General features: G+C 38.0%; 1 protein-coding gene across 2 annotated transcripts; it reads right to left on the bottom strand.

Moving 5' to 3' along the window:
* Positions 1 to 407: 407 nt before the first annotated feature.
* Positions 408 to 22671, bottom strand: gucy1b1 (guanylate cyclase 1 soluble subunit beta 1). Of its 2 annotated transcripts, XM_030740490.1 has the most exons (13): positions 22539 to 22671; positions 22147 to 22220; positions 19440 to 19540; positions 19225 to 19343; positions 14985 to 15182; positions 13692 to 13922; positions 13482 to 13598; positions 11206 to 11339; positions 9001 to 9198; positions 7074 to 7311; positions 6271 to 6411; positions 1420 to 1574; positions 408 to 1212 (listed from the first exon to the last, which is right to left on the bottom strand). In XM_030740490.1, exons 1-13 carry the CDS (start codon positions 22539 to 22541, stop codon positions 1065 to 1067), a joined length of 1857 nt encoding a protein of 618 aa, XP_030596350.1. In that variant the 5' UTR covers positions 22542 to 22671; the 3' UTR covers positions 408 to 1064. The 2 variants fall into 2 exon arrangements, with proteins under 2 accessions (XP_030596350.1, XP_030596351.1); XM_030740491.1 differs by lacking the exons at positions 19225 to 19343; positions 19440 to 19540; positions 22147 to 22220; positions 22539 to 22671 and adding an exon at positions 15400 to 15417.
* Positions 22672 to 24004: the final 1333 nt, after the last annotated feature.

Here is a 24004-nt window from a genome sequence, read left to right as displayed (position 1 = left end):
GTAACATACAGTAGAACTGAAAATAGTAATCAATGGTAATCAATATCATTTAACAGAAGCACACATAAAGTGATTGTGCAATGTGTACAGAGGTGACATAAATATACAAAATAATGTGTAGTGCTTTTAATAAGTTCAGTAATGGATACATGATACATGAACATGATACAACGCTTTATAATATGTGGCTTTTAAAAATATAACTACTTCTGTAATACTGTAAATGAATGTAATTGGCACAGTAGTTATGACAATGATCTGACATCAGTATATATATATATATATATATATATATATATATATATATATATATATATATATATATATATATATATATATATATATATATATATATATATATATATATATATATATAAAATCTAAATTCATATTTCTTATAATGATCTTGAAACCAGTGTAATATATTCAGTGTAAACCTAAATTCTCACATTCAGTGAGCAATAATGTGGAGCACAAAAAGGGCAGTCACGCAACGGATACAAACATGATATCAATGTATACCAAGCTATATCATTTTCATTACACTAATTAGTCAAACTGGACTCTAAGTTTAAAAATTGTCATTATCACTGTTAAAAGTTAATATACTGATGATAAATTCAAGTGCATTTAAAATTTTTGAGTGAAATTATTTATTTCTGGCTAGTTAAAACTATAAATTTTCTCTTTTTTTTTGGCACGCTTCAGACTACACAAACACACCAGGCAAAAATGGCAACTAAAAGAAATTACAATAGATGTAAATTGTTTTGCTTATTAAAACCTTCAGTGTACAGTCTAACACAATACTTTGTATGTATCAAATGTATGAAACTTGACTGCACCAAATACTGTATCACTAAGCTGTTGATGAAATGCTGCACAGTTACAAAATGTAGTGAAATAATGGCAGATCATGGGCATGTAGAGAGAGCCGGGGTTCAAAAATACACAACTGTGTTTCATCATAATAAAAATATCTGCATATGTGTCACCTGATCCATCTCATCCCTGTCTCAAAATGTCACGAGACATAACCACACTAATGCCACACTGGACGATCCTTAAGCTTTAGCTGTGGTGGGCTCTGTGTCGGTGGGCTTCCTGGAAAGAAACCACACCTTCATCGGCTCCTTCTTTCCTTTCATGGTGACCGGGCCCCGATACTCCAAATGAAACTGAGGGTCGGCATTCTCAGCAGACTGCAAACACCTGCAATACAACACATGATGTACACATATTGTGCTACTTCCACTTCCACAGTATGCAGGGGTGTCTTTCCTTGTTTCCTTGTTATTTATGGGTATTTTCTTAAAAAGCTCATTCCATGTTGCTGGAAAGCTCCTAATTTCTCACTTCAAAATAATAATAACAAAAAAAAAATCTACTAATAAGAAACAGGGAAGCACTGCTGCTCACCGGTATGTATATTCAGAGACATTAATTTTTCCCTTTTCACCAGTTGTCTCTGTACGACTTGTGAGGTTGACCGTATTTCCAAAAAGGCAATATCTGGGCATCCTCTGGCCAATGACCCCAGTCACCACCTCTCCTGTGTGGATCCCAATAGTAATCTGGAGAAAAAAAGATAGAAGAAAACATGTGACTGTAGCACATGGTTATAATATAACCAAAGCAAAAATAAATGCTGTGTATACCTAAAGACATCGCTACTTCAAACTCAACCTTAATATATATTCACAGCGCTGATCATTAGTTATCTGCTGTACATTTATTTTTATAACAGCACACAACACACCTTATTTATGTAATTATTATAGCAACAAAAATTCAGACTTTCAGACCTGAGTAAATCTTAACTTTGTGACTTGAATAAAGAATTTCTGCTTTACAGAAAGAGACGTGAAAAACTGTAAGAAACTCTTCCGCCTAATGCATCTGTTAGTCTGTTGGCACAAATTCTTAAAGCCATCAACCGAAAACATTTGGTTGGTAAATATATGGTTTGACTGTGCCTGGGATCTGTCCATGCACAAAATTAGATTTTTCCTTGTAGTTTCAGATTTGCAATAAACAGTTCCAAAAGTAGTCCTTGGCAACTGAGAGACTAATATTTAAACTTAATCTTGTAGGTACTTCATTGCTTGCTGCTGTCAGAGCATGAACATGCCAGGAGTGTTTGGGACAAATGGGAATCTATTTTTAGCCACTGGATCGTGAGATGATTCGAGTCTGTTTCTGCTACTAAGCCAGACTCCTCTTTCACCATGTCTGAAAATAAACAGTCTTTTGTTAATCAGACACGATTTTCCAAAGTTAAGTCTCAACAGTCATTGATACAATAACAATTGCCAGCAGTCACTTAAACAACTTTTCATTGCTTATTACTTCAGCATGAAAATATACTCCCAGATGCGCTGATATAATTATTCTAAAATAAAAATGTGTATACGTGAAGTGTAATTGAGTAAAAGCCTGACACATTAATGTGACACTCTAATATGAGAATTTTCCAACTAATATTAGAAAGCCAACAGTGCTCCAAAAATGATCTGTGCCAAAATAACAGATGGAGCGCTGAGAAGCTGAAAAATAATTAAATGTGAAGGAAAACAGTCAGTCAGCCTGCATCACCAAAGAGAAATAATCCAATAGGAATATAAAAGATGTATTATAGAGGCAAGATGAAAACATGTAAATCTATGAAATTATTTTCTTGCTAGTCCTTGTTTTTGGTCCCATTAATTTAGTTTTTTTTTTAAGTCCCTGTGTACTAAGGTCTACACTGTTACACTCTTAACTGTACTAGCCCCTGTATGTAAGAGCACATAGGTTCAATAGTGGGCTGGTGCACAGCGAACAGTCCACAGTCACTTTGTGTGTTGATGTGCTTCATGCCCTGCCACCACAAACTACACCGTTTACTTCCTGTAGCGAGGACGTCTCACTTTGTCAGACAATCTCCTGCCGTCTACTATACACATGCGAAAGGACAAACGTGAACAACCTCTGACCCGGCTTTAGACTAGACTGCCACACTGAGCCTCAGCAGGTGGAGGCAATGTGTCTTGTAGATTCACACTGTCCATTTCTACCCAATTAAATCAGAAGAACAGATACAGCAAATATTTCATATTATGTGCAGTAAATATTTATAATACTTTGATCATAACTTCAACTACTATAACAAAAGAATTTCCCAAATTTTAGATAAAAGTTATAACAAATGTACTAAAGTCAAATCATAAACTTTCATTCACCTCTGACCCCAAAGTGTGAGGCCTAAAGATCACGCTCGCCATTATTGCCTTAAGGTATGGTGGCCCTGAGAGGTCAAATGCTTAACGGCCCGGCTTAAGAAGGCACCAACAAATACAAAGAATGCTGCAAAAGCACACAAAGCAATGGAGAGACAATAACATGACAGAACAGATGTGGAAGTCACAAACAGCTGACAGCAAACATGTATCTACAGTATTACATGAATCATACGATTAAAACACACAGTAACATGTCTTTTTCTCCCTCGCTGCTCTGTTTTTGGTTCCTGTCTCTTCTGCAGCTGTTCCGTCACATTATCGTCTCCCCAGAAACATTTCTGTTATGTTTTCTGAGATTTTCTTTTCCTGCTTCTGTTTTATTCAACTTCCATTGTTTTGTGTGCTTTGGAAGCGTTTTTCTATTTGCTGGTGTTTTTTTTTAAGTTACAGTGCATTTGACCTCTCAGGCCCACAGTATTAAGGCACACCAAAAATGATGGCTGTGCCACTGGAGGATGGTGCGCTTTGGTGTTGTTAAAGCTGGTCATAAACCTCTCAATTTTTGCAGCATGATGGGCAATGAGTATTTCAGCAAATCTCTATCAGTGTCGGAGCAGAGGGATTCTGAGGTGGCACAGAACAAAAGGAAACTGCTGAATCTATAGGGAAAAAATTACAATAAAAAAATTAAAACCGCAAGCGGTGATATCGGGCCCTCGCACTCCGCGCGCGTCGACCTGTGGCGCTCGTCGACCCGTGCCGCACTCGGAGGTTTTGTGATCGTGATGGGTCTCTAGAAAGTTGAATTCTTTTATAGGAAAAGGTATCTTTTGCTCTCGGCATAGACGCAATGGAATATTTGGGGGTGTGGTCACGGCTCCAGCATGCAAAATAGGGCATGGGTCTGATTGACTTTTTTGATGGGCTGTTTGTCTAGATGATGTGGAGCCAATTTGGTCTCACTGGGTGAAATGCCCTAGGAGGAGTTCATTCAAATAGCAGGCCTGAAAATGGCAAAAATTGACACTTTCAATTGAAGATGCTGGACTTCCTGTAGGGTTTGGAGTATGGCTCCAAGAGACTTTTTTGTATGTCTTACGATGTTACATGAGTGTGCAAAATTTCAGAGCTGTAGATAAAATGTAACTCAGGGGCTAGCTAAAAAACATGGTATATTATGATATTTAAAGCTGCCAGTAGGGGGCGCTCTAACGTTTATGGACTTTATGCATATCAATGTGTTCAGGGCAGGAGGCTTATCAAATAGATGAGGATTTTGTAAGGAATGGTGAAAGATATTTCATGTATTTCAGAGCAAAACTAATTCTGTGGACGGTCATACAAATTTTCATTTGCTTCTGTAGGGGGCGCTATTGTGCCTACAGTCTTGAATCTGTAGTTATGGATTCAGCCTGGGTGTGTACATGAGTGATTAAATTTTCAGCCTGATCAGACAAAGCATGTGCGAACAAGTGCACAAACAATTTTGGTGGTGAGGGAGAAAAACAAAGGCCAAATTTAATGGCCTGGTGTGACAAGGCCGTTTAATATTTTGTAAAGATTTCCACAATATTTGATGGGCTACTTGTGTAGATGATCTGGAGCCAATTTGGTGTCAGTGGGTGAAATGCCCTAGGACGAGTTCGTTCAAATAGCAGGCGTGGAAATGGCAAAAATTGACACCTTCAATTGAAGATGGCCGACTTCCTGTAGGGTTTGGGGTATGGGTCCAAGAGACTTTTTTGTACGTCTTAGGATGTTACATGAGCCTGTACATTTTCATACATGTAGATAAAACGTAGCTCCGGGGCTACTCCAAAAACTTGCTATTTTAAGATATTCCGAGCTGCCACTAGGCGGCGCTCTACCGTTTATGGACTTTATGCATATGAGTGTGTTCAGGGCAGCATGCTTATCACACCACTGAAGTTTGAGCCAGATTGGGCAAGTTGGCTTTGAGTTACAGCCATTTTTGTGTTCATGGCGAATCATCGAACTTTGCCGTCCCATAAGGGTCACGCCCTTTTGTCAAAAAGTCACAGTTTTGAAAACACAGTAAGTCCAACTTCTTAAGGCTTTCCAGGTGAAATTTGAGATGGTTCTGCTAAACCACTTTGGAGCTGGACCTCCAAGTGTAAAATATGACATTTCCTGTTCCCACTAGGTGGCGCTGCGACTGATATTAAATATTGTCATATGTATGTGTTCAGGGGGGCACCCTCATCCTACTGGAGAAGTTTGATGCACATTGGATCATGTAGGTATGAATGAGAGGCAATCAAAATTTCATGGCGAATGATCAAAGTTCAAAGGGGCATAAGGACCCCTCCCCCTTGGCAAAAACTCACCATTTTCGAGATTTAGATTCCCCTGGGGGTGTAGGCTAGACAAACCAAATATGAAGATGATAACGTCTAAAACCTCTGAGTTATTAGAAAAAGTGTGAGGGCTGCAAATGGCCAAATTTGCATAATTAATTCAAAATGGCGGACTTCCTGTTGGGTTTAGGGCATGGCTCCAAGAGGATTTTTTGTGCGCCTGGACATGATATACATGTGTATGAAGTTTCATTCATGTACGTGAAACACAGCGGTGGGGCTCCAGTTTAGGGGGCGCTAGCGAGCCATTTGGGCGCGCCCTTGCCCGAGCCCATTAAAATACTTAAATTTTCACCAGGTGTGACGCATGTGCAAAGTTTCATGAGTTTTTGAATATGATAAATCCCCCAAAAAGCCAATTCATTTGCCTGAATAATAATAATAAAAAAAAAAAAAAAAAAAAAAAAAAAAAAAATAATAATAAACGAAGCAATTACAATAGGGCCTTCGCACAGTTCGTGCTCGGGCCCTAAAAAAGCAATTCTGTTTAATATATTGTGCTATTTTTCTCAGCAGCAACATGTAACTTTTAGTATCCAGCAGAAGTACAGTATAAAAGGTTATGTAAGGTTATGTTTAGCGAGTACTGCTGAAATCTGAATTTCACACACAGTGAAACTTTCAGTTATATGCAGATTTGTTTATTCTGAAACCTGAAATTCATATCACACCTGCACTGGTTCATCATCCACTTTTACTTGTCCAGCAATCTCCATCATGTCAAGAGCAAGGTGGCAGATCGACTTTGCGTGGTGTGTGCACGGCTCTGGCAGGCCACTAACCGTCATGTACTTATCACCGACTGTTTCCACCTGTATTAAAAAAACAAAACAAAAACACATTTTAATTCACCACATGAGTGACATCATGACCACTTTTTATTTTTAAAACTTTGATTTACTTTTGCTTCATGCAGAATGATTTGTTCCCGCAGTGCAACGGGGATGGGGGGGCATGTGTGAATCTATTATGCAGCCAGAAATAAACTGAAACACCCTGAGATAAACACTTAAACACTTACATCAGCTGTAAGACATTCAGCGACTCTTTAAGCCCTGTTAAAACCCCTGGACCACCTAGCCATTCAGCTTGTAGAGTAAATATTACTTTTTTTGGTGACCCAGTGCCTGAAGCCAATCCCCTGGAAGAGGTCTGTTTGACTTCTTAAAGTGCATTCTTGTCTGAAAGCCTGGGGAGTAAATCTGTTGCACGAGGCCTATAAAACGGTGCAGTGCCAATGTAAAACTACACCGTGTTTAGAAGTTGGTATTACTCTGGTGAAAACCCTAAGTTAACTGATATAAATAGTCTGTAACTGAGTTGAATGTGTGTAATTGCATAACATTATTCAGCAGGCTAGTGCAGAGCCAGAACTCCAGAATAGTAGCAAAACTCCTTCCTTCCTACCCTGTTATTGACAACAAATTTACACCAATATGCGACATTATGTGATTGTAAGGTTCCTGCTTTTGACCTTGTATACATAAGGATTCTTCCGAGAGTCTGTCAAGATGTCAAAACGTGTGTAAACATCATTGAGCAGGTTGACGATCTTGATGGCCCCTTCGGCCGAGGCGTGCTTGCTGCAGAATGCATTGAAACCGACAATGCCACTGAAGAGGATGGTCACGTTGTCATAGCGCTTTGCAGGCACCGGGCGTTTGTGTCGCAGCTCGTTGGCAACAGACGGCGGCAGGACAGAATAGAGCAATCTGAGAAGGAGAAGAGAAATGATCGCTCGGCATGAGAGCAGGTTATGGTGTATTAAAGCAGTAGAGCAATGGGCTGGGGATGCCAGGCTGATGTCTGTCCTTTGGATCAGCATTTTGTTTGATCACACACCGCCTTTTGGTCATTTTGCTATCCAAGCTGCTTTCAGAAAGGAGGGTGGTGTTTCTATGGTAACTGGTTAGAGCATGGCTGCCTCTTAAAAGCAAAATACCTTCCATGATGCATCATAATCTCAGGATGAATAATGCATACAGATAACAAACATTAAAATCTGTACAGAAAAAAAAATGCCACCAGACAAAAAAACATATTCAAATCTAAAATCCACCCATCCATTTTCTTCCGCTTATCCAGGGCCAGGTCAGCAGCAGTCTAAGGAGAGAAGCCCAGGCCTTTCTCTCCCCACCACCACCACCTGACACACACTGCACCCAACCCCTACAACGCCTCTTGCGGGTGGTGGGCCTACAGGTGGGCTCATGTTTCCTCTTTGGCCTGATGGCTAAGGCCCAGCCACTAGGTGCTCCCTCGAGCTCCGTCCCCAGGCCTGACTCCAGGGTGGGGCCCCGGTAATCATATCCCAGGTAAACTGTTCCCTTGATATCTCTTCCATAAGCGTCATTAAAGTTGCTTTGTCTAGACCAGTTAACCTTAGGAGACCCTACCAAGTGGCAAAAGCCCCCCGGACAACATAGCCCCTGCGATCACTGGGACACACAAACCCCTCCACCATCAAAAAGTGGTGATTCACAGAGGAATAAATCTAAAATCTTTAATATTTTATCTTAGTTAGGTACAGGCCTAAACAGAAGCAAAAACATAGAGTGTTGCAGCATCTGAAAAGGCAACAACAGTGCAGCAGCAGTACTCTTAAATTTTAGAGGAGCCGTGAATTCAAATCAATGTTTGGAGCCCGAGGCAGTCTGAGTCCAGAGAATGGTCAGAATAATAACACGGGAATCCAGTGGGACAGTGTAAGTCTTTTCCTAAGAGAAGATAATCTGCTACAGCAGTCTTAATAAAGATCACGCTCCACCCTTGCACTTATCTCCAGCTGTCACCCACTGCTGTGACAAAATACAATGGCAGGCCTTTTTCTGACAGGAGCTGAAGCTTAGGTAAGCTTAGGTAAATATCAGCCCCTGCTTGTCCTGCTGTCATGTAGTCTTAATGCAGTTTTATGGTACTGAGACAAGTATCTTTCTGTATCTTCAGCAATTTGCCCTTAAAAGGGAATACTGGATAAGACTTCTCTTTATCTCTCTACACAAGACTGATAATAAATAATCTTTGCCGCTAATTTTTTTTCCTAGCAAATGAATCATAACAGTGCTATTACACATTTATAGTAATGAGTTTGAACATGACTCACAACCTACAGATAATGACATGATTGTGGTATGTAATTACATAATTTAATGCTTTGCTTTTTTTAATAAATATGAAAAAAAAATGAAAGCAGACAGGTAACATGGAGGAAAGATAAGAGTTCACTTGCACATACCAGCCACATTATAATGGCAAAAAGCCATTTGAAAATTAGTTAAATTTACTTTGAATGCCTGTTACAATACTTCTACTATCATTATGTAAAAGCTGGCACTACAATCTTTATTTGGTTTAGGCTAAATTCAAGACTACTTGAATAAAATCTATATAAATAGTCAAACCTGTCTGTCTTTTTTTTTTCATCCTCCAAAGCTCGGAGTGTGTGCTGGAGGCGATCTGTCAAGATTTCCAGCTCCTGGGTCAGCTTGTACTCCTCGCGAAACTGTTCGCCCAGCAGCACCAGGTCACGTGTCGCATCATGTAGTGGGATGTCACTTAGGTAGAGCCCTCTCCGTGTAAGATCGTCCAAGTTCATAACACTAACCACAAAAGCAGTACAGGTTAACAAAGAGATGACAAAAAAAAAATGTGAGAGTCATAAATTATGACAGATTTTTGCAGAGTGAAACTGCTGGAAATGTATGATTTGTGTCTGCTGAACAACTGCAGACCTGCTGTTCTTGTTCATTTCAAGAGGTGTTATAAATTATACAGGGCATAAAAAATGAACCATGAGTAGTGAAATCACCATCCTCTTGTGAGAGATGAGCCTGCTGTAATGTCTCTGTATAAATGCTGCTTTTCGTCTGGTGAGGTCAGACACTGGGCTGTGCAGATCTTCTTTGGTCAGGTTGTATCTCTTTTTCAGTCAGTAGCACTTAATGTCTTCTGAGGCAGCAACCTTTAGTGAAAACACTCATCCTACCATCTGCAAACTGCTTTCAATGTAAGGGAACAAGCTCTTTTTTAACCCTGCTATCTCCTGCATCTAATAGTTTACTGACTGGTTACATAAGAGTTACAGAGGATAATAGAGGTCAAAACAAAAGAACCAATGTAATTACCAGTTCTTTGTCTCTCGTGATCTATCTGCACATTTTCATTTCTGAAAGGCTAAGAGGAAAACACGTTTGAGTTTTCTGGGTAATTGTTTGATAGAGTGTGTAACTATATGGAAAAATGACCTCATTTTCATTAGTGAGATTATCAGATCTCTATTACAAGTAAATCAAAAAGAGATCTTCTGTTGACATCTCTTGTATGTCTCATCAATCATCTTCTTGCTCTAATTAACTGCACTTACACATTTTATGCACCTAGAATACTGTTTTTACTACAATATGTAGTACTGCGATCATCTAAACCACAAACTCAAACCTGCAGCTCCAGAGCCACATGCAGCTCTTTTGCCCATCTCCAGTGATGTCCTCTGGGAGGGACATGGCAATGAACTATTGCCTGGTGCCTTATCCTCTTCATTTTGTGGAACTCAGTAGCAGTGGCTAGCATGGATACATACACATAAAAAGCTAGTCCCAGTCTCTCTAGCTATGAATTTTAAATCTAAAACAAAGTAAATATCATGAAGGAAAATACAGAATTTAACATTCACGCTTGATTTTTTTAACCCCCCTTGTTCTCTTTTGTTAATTAAAAAAAATAGTTAAATAATTGTATTATTTATTATTATATGTTATTTTACTTTTATAATTTCATTAATACAGCAAACGCACAGTACAAAAATTACTCAACCATTGCTCTTCAGTACTTGTTAGAGAAAGTTACTATAATGACATAATCAGGGCTGTGTAGTAAATAAAGTTAACAGCAGCAGGTTTAAATTACAAACTTAGGGTGTAGAGATTCACAGATGTGAGACTTACTAAGACCAAAGGTAAAACAGAAGACATTAATTAGCTGAGTGAAAACATAATGTGGCCCATCATGCCCTTGGTCTTTTAGTAAATATAAGCACTACTTGGGTTATTCGCCAACTCCGATCCAGTTAACTTTGGCTTTTAGACACTCTGGGTGTTTGAAGAGACCTGATTTGTCTCTGTTCATCTAGCATTAGCTTAAGCATTGGCAGCTAGTAACAAGAAGTGCTAAAAACACAAAGAACAACACTAATACAGATATCACTGGAGGACTTAGAGTACCACCATTAATTCTGTAATTGACTCCTTCTGACAGCAGCTCTGATTCAAACCAATGTGAACTTTGCATCCACTTCACCTGTGTTACATTAGCAGTGTTAGATTATAGTTATATTTACTTACTGTATATTTATAGTTTTTCTCAGTCATATTCCAAGCCCAATCATGTGACTTTTTCTCATATTTTGGTCTTAGTGGGAAAAATATTTTTGCACTGATAGAAAGAAATGATACTCTGCTCTAAGCGAGCACCTTGTTATTTGGGATTTCACAATATCTTCACGTGAAATCGGTGCATTCTCATTCTGTGGGTAAAAGTAAAATCCGTGTTTTTTTGGTGTGCATATTCATTCGGGGCTCCTGCAAAGATATACCACACTATGGGCTTACCTGGGTGAGCAAAGAAAAAGGATGTTCTCAGCCTCTGGCAAATAAATCATCTGTCCTTTCAGTCTCAGACAGCTGATCTCCACCCCCGTCAGCTCGTCCTCATTCTCTACAGTCTCCACATTCAGCAGGCCCTCCTGTCAGGATTACATCCCTCTTATGAATATTTCATGATGCACTGTGTTCATCTCTAAATCTGCTTCCAAACTGGGCACCAGTTTAGCTCACTCTTTATTTTTAAATCTGGTTTTTCATTTTAAAAAATGAAAATGAATTCAAATTTCATGTGTGTAAAACAAACAAAAAAAAAATCTAAATTCTTTTTTTTATTGTCAGGTTTTACGTAGCCATGTAGCTTATGCCCCAAGAGTGGAAGTGCTTCAAGTATCAGTCTCATCACAATGAATCTAATCTATTTGAGCATAGCTGCTGAACCCTGCAGCTATCATTTTGTCACTTAAGAATTTACCATCCCATGAATTAATCAACCCATGAGAAACCAAGCTACACAAATATAAACTTTAAACCAATTTTCTGTTCTCGCTCCATCTTCACAGTGACCTCTGTGCTCATAAAATTTGTTTCATCTTTCTGCTTAGTCTTTTCTCAGTTTCTCCCACTTTTTGTCTATCATGTAAATCAACTAAAAGCCTACTTCTAACTGTGCTAAATGACCCTCTTTGCTTCATGCATAAACTGCATTATAAAACAGTTTAGTAATGATAAAAAGAAACTACACCCTCTGTAAATTCTAAGGTTTTACATATTAGCACATAATAAAAAAATTATCTAGTTGTTACAAGGTCTTAAAATTGGGTAAATGAAACCTCAGATGAACAAGACATGACCATGTCTTTATGTGTTTCACAAAAACTAAGATAAAATTCATACGCAGTGGGTAAAAAACAAGTACACCCCATGATTTAGTAGCTTGTAGAACCACCTTTAGCACTAATAGCTTGATGTAGTTTTCTATGTGGTTTTATCCATCTATCACATTGGTTTGGATGAATTTGGCCCACTCTACAGCATGGCTTCAGTTCATTGATGTTTGCAGGCATTTGTTTATGCACAGCTCAATTTAAGGTCCTGCAACAGCATTTGAATCAGGTTGAGGTCTGGACTTTGACCAGGCCATTAGAACCTCTTAATTCTTTTGCTTTTCAGCCATCCTGTTGCAGATTTGTTGCTGTGCTTTGGATCATTGTCCTGTTGCATGACCCAGTTTAGGCCAAGCTTTAGCTGTTGGACAGATGGTCTCACATCTGACTCTAGAATATTTTGGTGTTTAGTGGAATTCATGGTCAACTCAGTGGCCACAAGGTGCCCAGGTCCCGTGGCTACAAAACAAGCCCAAATCATCACCCCTCCACCACTGTGCTTGACAGTTGGTACGAGGTATTTGTGCTGATATGCTGTTGTTCAGATGTAAGTCGTACTTGTTCAGTCTTTTTCTAATTGTGCTGTCGTGAACTTTAACATTTAACATGCAAACTGAGGCCCATAGAGGCTGAGATGCAGCTCTTGGGGTTTTTTGCAGTTTCTCTGAGCACTGCATGGTCTGGCCTTAGGGTGAACTTGCTGTGCCGTCCACTCCTGGGAAGATTAGCAGCTGTCTTAAATGTTTTCCACTTGTGAATAATTTCACACTGTGGGATGATGGACTTCACATTGGTTGGAAATGGCCTAATGACCCTTCCCAGACTTATGAGCAGCAACTATTACATCTCTGAGATAATTTTGGATGTCTTTCCTCACTGGCATTATGTTAACACACACCTGAATGCTCCAGACTAGCAAGTTAATCAAGTGCATTTGATTATCAGCCCCTGGCTGATGCTTACTCACTTAATTCCTATGGATGCAACAAGAGTGTACTTAAATTTTTCACATCCTGCATCCCGCTATTTTGGCTTAATTTTTGTTAAATAAATAATGCATGTAATATGTCAGGTGATGTTGTTCCTCTGAGGTTAGATTTACCAAATTTTAAGACTTCCTAAGGACCTGATTATCTTAATTATGTTCTGATATGTAAACCCTGCATGGCAATGATTTCCTTCTCATTTATTTTTTTCAATGAGCTCCACAGAGTTGAATTTTACAGCTTCTAAAAATATCAGTGGGCTTATGAATATTAACACACCGCAAACACATTATTTCAATCCATGTTTTAATTAATTAGATCTGGTGTATTTTAGTGATTCATTCCAACTAGTACATGAAAAGTGATTAGCCAATAGCACTGTTACAAACCCAGTGTTGTGTATCATACATACCTTGCTACGCAGAACGAAGACAGTGTTGATGTGGGAAAGGATGCCATGGAAGCTGAAGTCAATGTGAGGACGTACCAAAGAAAACACAGAAGGAAGGATACAGGTGCCCGGCTGGAGCTATATGAGAAAAATATCCACGCATTTTAGTTATGTAGAGTTTATTATTTATATTAAACGATGGCATTCTTATAACTGAATGTGAATGTAGACCTGTGGCAGGACTCGGTAAATGGCATTTCCGCACTGTGTGAGCATCAGGTCCTTGTCAAACATGAGGTGGAATGGGAAGGCCTTGCAAAATGTATATGGGCTGATTCGAGTCTCCTGTGTGCCGTTCTCTTCAAAGCCATCGAGATCTTCGTAGAACGCCTCCTCCTCTGACTCCTTCTCCTCAATCAGAAATTTGATGTGGTCACACTCCTCATTTTTCGGTTGGATCATCTGCAGCACATGAAGTTAATCAACTGATGGAATATCGATGATATTGGTGCAAGACTAGGTCTGCGGCACATTATTAAAGCCTTAAGACGGCCTTAACAAAATATTTGAACCTTAACGTTGCAATTTTCATGTCATTAACATTATACCAATGATAACACTGTTAATTTCACATCTATTATATAGAATTAGAAAGGTAATAATGTCAGCGTTCTGTGGGTTTATGGGCATAAGGCATGCTGACGTCAACCTGGTGTCTCTGCACCCTGTTGCCACAGCAACACTGGCTAATATTTCCAGAAACTGTGTGTCACGTTTGGAGCGTCTGCCATTTTCTGTTCTTTCATTACAGAATTTCTGAAAGATATTTTCCTGTCTGTATGTGATTAAGTTTGGGAGAAAATGTCACCGACTGAATGAAGAGGGAAAAACTCAATCTAAAGACAGCAGATGTCTGAGGAGAATAACGTGCTGCAGGGATTGGTACAGATTAAGGCTGAAGTTTTGGGTGGCATACAATAAAGAAATACGTATAACACTTTTTTTTACCAGTTGTTATAAATTTTAATTTGACATTACTCAGATTGGCTGAGTTAAGTAAAAGTTTTAAATAATGTGACTCATTCCTCAATTGGCTGATAAAGTCCAAAGCCATTTTAGGTTCTGCCACAGTGAGAGAAAAGTTATTTAAAAAAAAAAAAAAAAGAGGAGCAAGAATAGAACTCCTTGAAAGATTCCCACCATCTCTATGCTCTATATCTTAGATCTAAAAATATCCTCTGACTCACAGACATTATCCAAAAACTCACTACTCAACTGCAGCTGTCACAGCGTTCCCATTTGGGTATTTGAGAAGTTTCTGTTGTTTAATCTTCACATTAAAACCTCTTCAGTTATATTCTGTGACACAGACTTACACATTCTGACACAAGGGCTCCTTTGACTATTGTACCATAAATTAGAGGGGAGCAAGCAGAAGCCATATCCATTCATTAGCAGTGACAGAGTGAGCCAAAGAGCTGTGGGCTTCACGGTGTACAAAAAGGTAACAAAAACAAGGCAGACCTTCATCTCTATCTCTGTTCCATGGATTTGCTGAGCAACAGTTTTAATGATGCCAATCACAATGTCTTGCAGGCCTTCTCTCTCTGAGTAATAGTGAAGAATCAGGTTGTTTCCTTTTTCTGCATCGGTGCAGCGAAATGAGGGAGCCCTCATCCCGGGATAAATGGTGCCCAGGTGATCATGGAGAGCATCCAAATTCTGAAAATTCAAATAAAAGAAGAAATATCGTACTCATCAGAACCAGTCATAGCACAACTACCAGCTGGCAATGGTGTAACACTTTTTTATTTTTCTAAGAGGTTTTATATTGTACAAATGAAAAATATACAAAATGTGAAGAAAAAAAGTGCAGTTAGGTGTTCATCATCAGACCACATGTGACAGCAGTAATGCGATCACTTCTACACATGTACACCTGCAGAAAGAAGCTTCACTCCCCTGATGACAATTTGCCTCTGCCTTTGGAAATGCTGCTCCTCCTCTACTTGTTTTTTTGGAAAATACAGACTGCGGGCCTCATGCAAGAACCAGCTGTACAAACAGATGTCCTACAAGCTATGAAGGGATAGTCTTGTTTCTTTTTAGGGTGAAAATAGGCCACTCAGATGAGTGTGACCTCATCTGAATCAACATGATTAAAAAATCCTAACAAACCCAATGCGCAATGAAGGGCAATATCATATTCATCCTAACACACCAGTTTACTGAGAAGTATTATTATCAACATATTTTGTCACAGCGGATTATATATTTTAGCAATTACTGAACACAGGATGGAAAGCTCGTGAATGATGTATCATTCTCTGTTGTGCACAGCAGTGTCACCCTTCCTACTGCGATAAACTGAAATATAATATCTCAGCATTTTTTTTGTCCTTGACCATCTTGCATATGGACTGCTTTCTGTTTAGTATCTTAACTTCATGTAACTAGTCTTTGCATTTTCTAGATTTTTTCAGGCCTTTAAAAGGAACACTAGCATTGCTGATTTCAGATAACAGAATGCAGCTGCACAGTGTGTAATTAATTTTATTACGGTACAGTACTGTGCAAAACACTTGAGCCACCCCTCTTATTTTGCTTTCAGGAAGCCAGACAATCTTGTAATTTTTTAAAGTACTCTCAAGCAATAGTTCTCATGGCTTTCTGAAGGTCTTTCAAAGTTTTTCTTTGGACATTGGCTGCTTTTTCCACACACTTTCAGTCCAGTCCTCGTACCTGACCTTTTCAGAGGAACAGTTTTTTGTTTGTTAAATCACTTAACACTGACCTATGAATCATTCAAGCATAGAAAATGCATCTAACTCAAGCAATGAACCAGTGTTGTCTACACATAACAGACAACTTAGCCAAGAACCAATTTAAAATTCTATGCTTAGCCTCTTTGTTGCTGGCCTGTCATGAAAATACATAATTTGTTCCCATTTCCTTAGTTGAATCAGCAAAAACCACCAAAGATAGCACAGTTTGACATCCATTAAATAATATTTTATACTATTACCTGAAAACTTGATATATCTAAAAAAAAAAAAAAAAAAAAATGAACAAGTGGAGGAAATAAGAAGAAATGGCAGGCCTAAAAACTATGTAGAGCAGATGAACATTATCTGAAAGTCATGTCCTTAAGAAATGGGCAAGAATCCAGAAAGACCTGTCACAGGACCTGAGAGATGCTGATCCATCTACTGTTCACTGAAGCCTCATCTCTGAAGTGTCACTGGAAGGGTGGCTGTTATGAAGCTGTTGTTAAGGAAGGGAAACAGGGAGAAAAGACTGAGGCACACCAAATTACACAAGAACTGGACTGAAATCACTGCCACGGTGACTGTCCACACCAGGGTTATTATAGTTAACGAAAACGAACGAAATAACGAAAACTGAAATTGAAAAAACATTGTCGTTAACTGAAATAAATAAAAACTATAATTAAAACTGAATTGTGAGTTTACAAAACTAACTAAAACTAACTGAAATTATCCATAAACTGACTTTCATTTACTTTTTTTTTTTTTTTTCTTTTTTAAACCTTGTGGATTGATATGAAATAATTTTTTCCGCTCTCCGAGTTTAAGCTGGGAGCGCCACAGGACAACTGTGTGAGTGCGTGCGCATGTGCGCTCGCTCACCACGCTGGTCCGCAAAGTGATGGCTGCGGTCTGCCGAGAAAGCGGCAGAGTCCCGTATGGAGGTTCTTTGAGTACAAGAGCACAGATAGAATCGAAAGTCTTGTTGTGGATGATGAAAAATGTTTGGAACACTTCTCAGTCAGGAAAAACCAGCAACATCAAAGTCCACCTGAGAAGTGCACAACGGCTACAGAAACCACTCTGATCCTACCAGGTAACCTGGCCTTCGCCTCTGGAGAAACGGGACTACTTGTCGGGTCCACGCAGCCCAGAACGTTGTGACTAAACTGTTGCGTCCTTGTGCGTTTCCGGCTACTTTATCAGTGAGAGAATAACAATCAGGAATAATAATCAAAGCATCAATATAAGGACTCACAACTGTCAGCAAATTCCTGGTAGGAGACTGCTGAAACTATCAGGATGGACGTGAAGGAATGAAGAAAGTGGAAAAAAAAACAAACAAAAAAAATAACAGGGACAAATATGTTTGCAGCCAAAAAACTGAGCACAGAGAGCGAGGACCAAAAAAGAAGTCCCAGCCTGCACCGCATATAAAACACCTGCACACGACCACAAGGTAATTAACACACACAATCCAGCTACACAAGCATAAATGTGGACACGAGGTCGGCAACTTCCGTAGGTTGTGTACAGAGGCCGCAAAGACCCTGCAAGTCTAATCAGCGAGCATCTAACCAAGCTAGCCCTAAAACAGAAGCAGCTTCAGGTGGTGAGAACATCAGGATGCAGCTGGATTTGAGCTTTGACTCCTTCAAAGAGTTTGTTTTTGTCAAACACCACATGTAGGTGTTGTTAATCTGCTGCACTGATGCTGAACTTTATTGTGGAGTTTATTGTAGAGTTTATTGAGTTTGGGAATTCATGTTTTTCTTTGTTTCTCCCTGTTGATGTTCATGTGTGTCCTTAATATTACACACATTTAGCATGTCTTGTGAACAGTTGGCTGTTGAATATATTTCTTTAAACTGTATCTTTTGTCAAGTTTTCATTACACAATAGTCACTTTTGTGTCTTGAATCTTGCACCTGATTAGGTATGAAAATACTAAAACTAATACTGAAACTAACTAAAACTAAGCATGAAACCAATAATAAAAACTAATAAAAACGAGAAAAACCACTCTGAAAACTAATTAAAACTAACTGAATTAGAGAAAAAAAAGTAAAAACTAACTAAAACTAAACTATAATGTAAAATCCAAAACTATTATAACCCTGGTCCACACCTATCTGTTGAACACGGTGGATGCTGTGACATGGAACAAAAGGCATCCAACTTTCAAAGAGTTTTGGAATGTCTTTCGGGAAGCCTGAAGAACTATTCCTAAAGACTACTTTTATAACAAAGCCTGTCTAAGAGATGAATTCATGCTGGATTCCCATTTATGTTTGCACATGTGTAAAAAAAAATGCTGCACCTATGTCCCATTTTTCTAGCAAAATATAAAGAACTGAGGGGTGGCTTAAGACTTTTGCACAGTACTGTACTACAAGTGTTTGCTAATTGTTTTAAGCCCTTTAAACTGATTCCTGGCTCTGCTTAAGTTTGCTGATTCGTGGCAGCAGAATGCAGCTGCACAGTGTGAAATTCTTCTTTTTAATTGCCGTTTAGCATTATTTCTGAAGTGTTCCAGCAAACAAAGTAGATCAGGTATATGGTAACTATAAGGATGCTGATTATAGTCATGATCAAATCTCACAAACGCACACCGCCTGGACAAGTGGTATTTACAGTATCAGCATGACATGAGCGATTTACAACAGGTCAGCGTTCTTGCATGACACCCATAGCTGATTTATGTGGTGTAACATACCCAATTTAACTCAAAAAAACAAAAAAAAACCCAAATATATCACAGCATAACAGTTTTATTGTACTCAGTAAATTCTTGTGTCTTTCACACTCTACACCCACAGCGTGTAAATCCGGCTTTCTGTTAAAAAGCCTCAAATCTCTAACCGAAGAACCCTGATGATAAAGCTCCACCCAAGTGATAGAAAATATGATAAAAATGTTTTCACAGGCTAAAAACTCAGTATGATGAATAAACCCAATTAGCATGACCTCCTAAAGGCAAAGAAGAAAGACTCTACCTGCAGGAATTCACGAACATTTGAACCCAGCACGCGCAAGATGGTGTCATATCCTGACTCCTGGCAAAATTCAAAAAACATCTTGCCAAACATCTGCAAGATCTCTCCTGCATCAACTTCTGCAATACAGAAATAAAGCTTATTAAAATTGTGTCGGTGTGTGCTAAAGCTTTCATTTGTATTCTACATCAAAGGAAATGCATACTGTCACTTACTGAGAACTTTGCTTGCAGCCGCAACAAGATCATATGTTTTGGCATCCTCATATATGATTCTAACGAGGAACTGGCCCTCAATATCAAGCTGAGCCTCCCTCCTGAAAACAAAGGGAAGCTGTTACTCACGAGCTACAGCAAATGTCACAGCAGCAGTAAACAGTCTCGTAGGCAACTTGTTCAGACAGCCAATAGCGTTGCCTTTTTGCAATTGCTTTTCTGTTTTTATGAACAAGCCAAGAGCAACGGTTGGGTCTGTTTTTCTTGATATGTACATATATATATATATATAAATATAGCTATAACACTAAAAAAAAGCTTTTGATATTGCTTTGAAATCCTTGTGTGGATTCAAAATTGCACTGCTGAACAAGTAGAGCTCGCTAATCAGGTTTAGATCTACTGCAGGTCCTACTGCAGGATACGATGCACTCCAAGCTCCATAGTGCATTTTGCTATTTATATCTTAGACAATCCAATTTTCACAAAATTGTCAGAAAAACTTAACGAGCTTCTGATTACAAATGTTTAACTGAGTAAACAGAAATGATTTACAGGCCTGACCAGCAACCACAATTTTATCATAATGTGTCACAGCTGAAAAAACATACCAAGCTTTGAAAAAGTAAGAATTCTGATAAAAATAACTCAGTTCGTGAAAACCTTAAAACAACACAAGACGGAACCTGATAAACTGAACAGTGAATAACAATGAGTTACATTTAGAGATGTAACATATAACCCTGCAGTGCAATGTGTGTGTGTTTTTTTGTGGTGGCTGGAAAATGACCACTTTGAAAACATTTACACAAGGCAGCTGCTGCTCCCAAGGTCATGCATAGGGCAGTTAAGACTACAGATGAAAAATAAACTTCACTTTAGCCAAATATTTCAACATGCTGAAAAAATGGTCATTATTCTGGTGAGAGGAATCTGTAAGACTAAACCTAATGTTTTATACAGCTCCCATTCAAGAGGGCGCTTCAAATGACTGCTGATATACTGTAAAAGACTCTAAGGCTGCATATTCAGGATTTTATTTTGTTTATGGGATTTTTGCAACTGGGGTATATTTACATTATACTTTGCTGTATATAAATAAATAAAGGATTTATTAGTTTTGCTGTTGTATTTTTGGCAATCTGTAGAGTCCAGATCCAAAAAACATGTTAAGAGGCAAAAGCCTGGAAGGCCACCTCTGTCAAAAAGTGAAAGCTCTCAGTGCACAGTATCTGATAATCAAGTACTTTTGCTTCAAACCAGCTAAATCAGTCACTGATCCTCTTACAAAACACAGTTTGTTGGCAGAAAGCTCTAAACACCACTTTCATTTGTCAGCAAAAGCCCCTGAGTTCACCAAACACCAATCAGATTGTTGTGTTCAAAGAAGTTGAGTTTCATTTACTAGTTTGTTTACACTGTTATCATAATGTAATGCTGTTTGCCAACTTCATGGACTACTTTGTATCTTCACTTCCTTGACATGACAACAGTACACTCTTTTATAGTGATTTATTTTTACATAAATTTTATATCTGTCTTTATTTATTTTGAGTGTATGGTGTTGTTATTGCAGAATGTCTGCTCTTTATTGTTTATTCTGCTACTGTTTAGGGATAAAGTTTGCTGTCAAGTCAAGCAAATTCAGTTTTCATCTTTTGTAATGTTTCCAGTTGCATCTTTAGCAATTTTGCAACTGTTTCCTATGTTTTGTCTAAAGAGGTGGACTTTAGATTTTGTTTAAAAAAAAAAACAGAAACACACACACACACATTGCAGGTTGGCTGCAAAAGACAGTCACATTTGTTAAAAATATATGAATTGATGTAAGTTACATTCTGGAAAATAAGAGATTTCATTCAGTGACTGATAACCTTTTAAGTGCAATTAAAGTGAACTTCCTAAAGCTTAATATGGGAACCTGATTTAAAAAAAATGTTTATTTAAAACAAAAAATGTCACACGGATTTAAAGTTGGTTTTTTTTTTTTTTTTTTTTTTTTTTTTTTACATCTGAACTCTTGTTACCTAATTTGGTGAAGAATTATTAAGCAATTTAAAACCCCACTAATAAAGTGGGTAATCTTAATAAAGCAGTAAATATAATAACCAGTACCAAAGGTCCAACTCAGCTAGTTACATGAAAAAAGTAACATTTAAAGATTTATTTTAGCCATTTACACATATAGGTAATAATTAGATAACATAAGCAAAAACTGATAAATAACATACTGATAAATAATTAGCACTTTAATTTAGCTGATTTTGATGATCATTTATGCATATTTTTTAAACACAAGCAAGATTTTGAACGCAGAAGTTTTTGTATTTTACGTCGTGTATTGCATCTTTTCCGTGACAAAAACATCTTGATGGGTTATTGGATCAGACAAATGTTTTCTGGCCTGTGCTGCACAATTATTGCTTATTACATTTACTTGTTACAGCTAAAACTGCAGTGGTTTATAATTTGAAATAGGTTATCACTTTACCCACTTTTGGTGTGCGTCTGCATGAACCTACAGGGGATGGAGGTTAATCACTGTAAAAGGAAAATGTCTATTCCTGCTGCTAACACTCTGACAATGTGTGCTGCTGTCTGTACAGTATACAGTAGGCCTGGCCTGTGTCCTTGGTGTGACTTGAGTTGCCACAGTGTAACCTTTGATACCAACATGGCTGAATAGTAAACACATCCTGAAACTCACTTGATGTCTTCCCACACTTCCGGACCGTAATTCCTCAAAACGAGAAGCTCCAGGGCGTGATTCACAAAACCATACTGTAAATGTACAGAAAACACGAGCAGTAACATTTAATGGAACCAAAGCAATTTTACTCAAACGTGTATATGTATAAATATAAATATGGCTGTTATGTTAAATATGCTTAAACATTTCATGAGCTTTTATGTGCAGGCGTATTCTGTCCACCTGTTAATTTGACACTTTAATAAAAGTGCTATCAGGGATATTATTGTATAACCGCTATAGCGGTATCCCAACAGGAAATGTCAACCGCAAATACACCGTGTCGAAAAGAAACAGTTTGTTTCATTAGTGTTCGAACAAAATCGGAAATATTAATGTTCAGTACTTACCATGATGGCCGCCGGTTCTCTTTTTCTTTATTTCTAAGCAAAATCAGTAGAATCCGGCAAAATCTTCATCGTTTGGTACAGATGCTGAGTGTCTGCGTCCAGCTCCCCGTTTTTCAGTCAGCGTCTTACTGACAGCCGGACTGTCCAATAGCAGATGTGAGATGGTATTACGTAAGCAAACTCTGACTAATGGCAACGAAGCTGCTGTTGCCCAAGTGATGCTGGTCAACCTGCACTCTCCGCACATATTTTCTGATAAGAGCGTCCAACCTTAATGTTCTGATAATATATTCTGCCAAATATATTAACAGTTTACCATTAAAATAGACCGAAAACTGTCAGTTTGCGCCCAGATAATGCACTTAAACTACAAAGCAAGTACCACTAATTTTTTTTTTTCAAAGTAAAGGTCATACGTTTATTTTTTTCCCTCTAAAAATATGCTGAAAGTACAGAAATGCTACTAAAGTTTTGCCTACTGCAGAACTATTTTCCAGTACCTGTGCAGTTTTTAGTCTTTTATCCTGCATGCATTGTCCGTCGGGGTTGTATTCATTCCTTCTGCAGCCATATACACATCCAGAATCATTTCATCATGTACAAAAAGGCCTTATTTTGAAAATCAACCCTACTTTACATGTGCATCTTATGTTTACATTACTCTCCATCCAGCATTCTAATACTGTAGCTGGTCACAGGGAGTTAAAAAAAAAAAAACTTTATGTGTTACTATACTGTTAAATCACTAGAAACTCATTAAAGTCATTAAGTAGTGATGTACCAATTTATGAGCTCAACACTGGAACTGGTATTGGTTGATGTTTATTTTTGTCCCATTAATGCAGCTCCTCTATCCAGTTTGATCAATAATACAACTTTTAAAGACAGTATGATAAAGGACTGAAATACTTTAATGCAGTCATTTATTATAATAATTTCTTTGCTTACACAAGAGGGATTAATGGCAACAAAAACAAGATAGACAAACAAAAAACAAAAAAAAAACACTGGTATCAACTTCTTATTTGAAACATCTGTATCAGCCAAGAAATTCACAATTCCTACGTTTAAATGAGCATGTAAGAATAAGAATAATGAGAAATAGCCATAACTAGGAAATTCATATGTTTTCAAACAATCTCTGAATTAACCAGTGGAAAGCTGTCATATAATTGTACTGGAGTAAAAAGTAAAATATTTCTTCTGAAACTGAAAACACAGTAAAATACACGTGCCTAAAATTATACCAAAAAGAAGTAGCTGAGTAAATGCCTGTAGTTACTTTTCAATGCATATACTGCATCATATATGTGTCAGTAGCTTTAATTTGACAATTATTTATATAATGCAATGTGCTACAGTCATTCACTTAAATCTGTCAAGGTCCATTTTTATTGCACTTTGATTACATTACAATAATGATTAAAGCACATCATTATGAGTGACATTCATTGTACTCTTGCTGT

The sequence above is a fragment of the Archocentrus centrarchus genome, chromosome 1 (genome assembly GCF_007364275.1).
Source record: "Archocentrus centrarchus isolate MPI-CPG fArcCen1 chromosome 1, fArcCen1, whole genome shotgun sequence".
Lineage (NCBI taxonomy): Eukaryota > Metazoa > Chordata > Actinopteri > Cichliformes > Cichlidae > Archocentrus > Archocentrus centrarchus.
The sequence above is the reverse complement of the archived record's forward strand: the minus strand, read 5'-3'. Positions and strand labels throughout refer to the sequence as shown.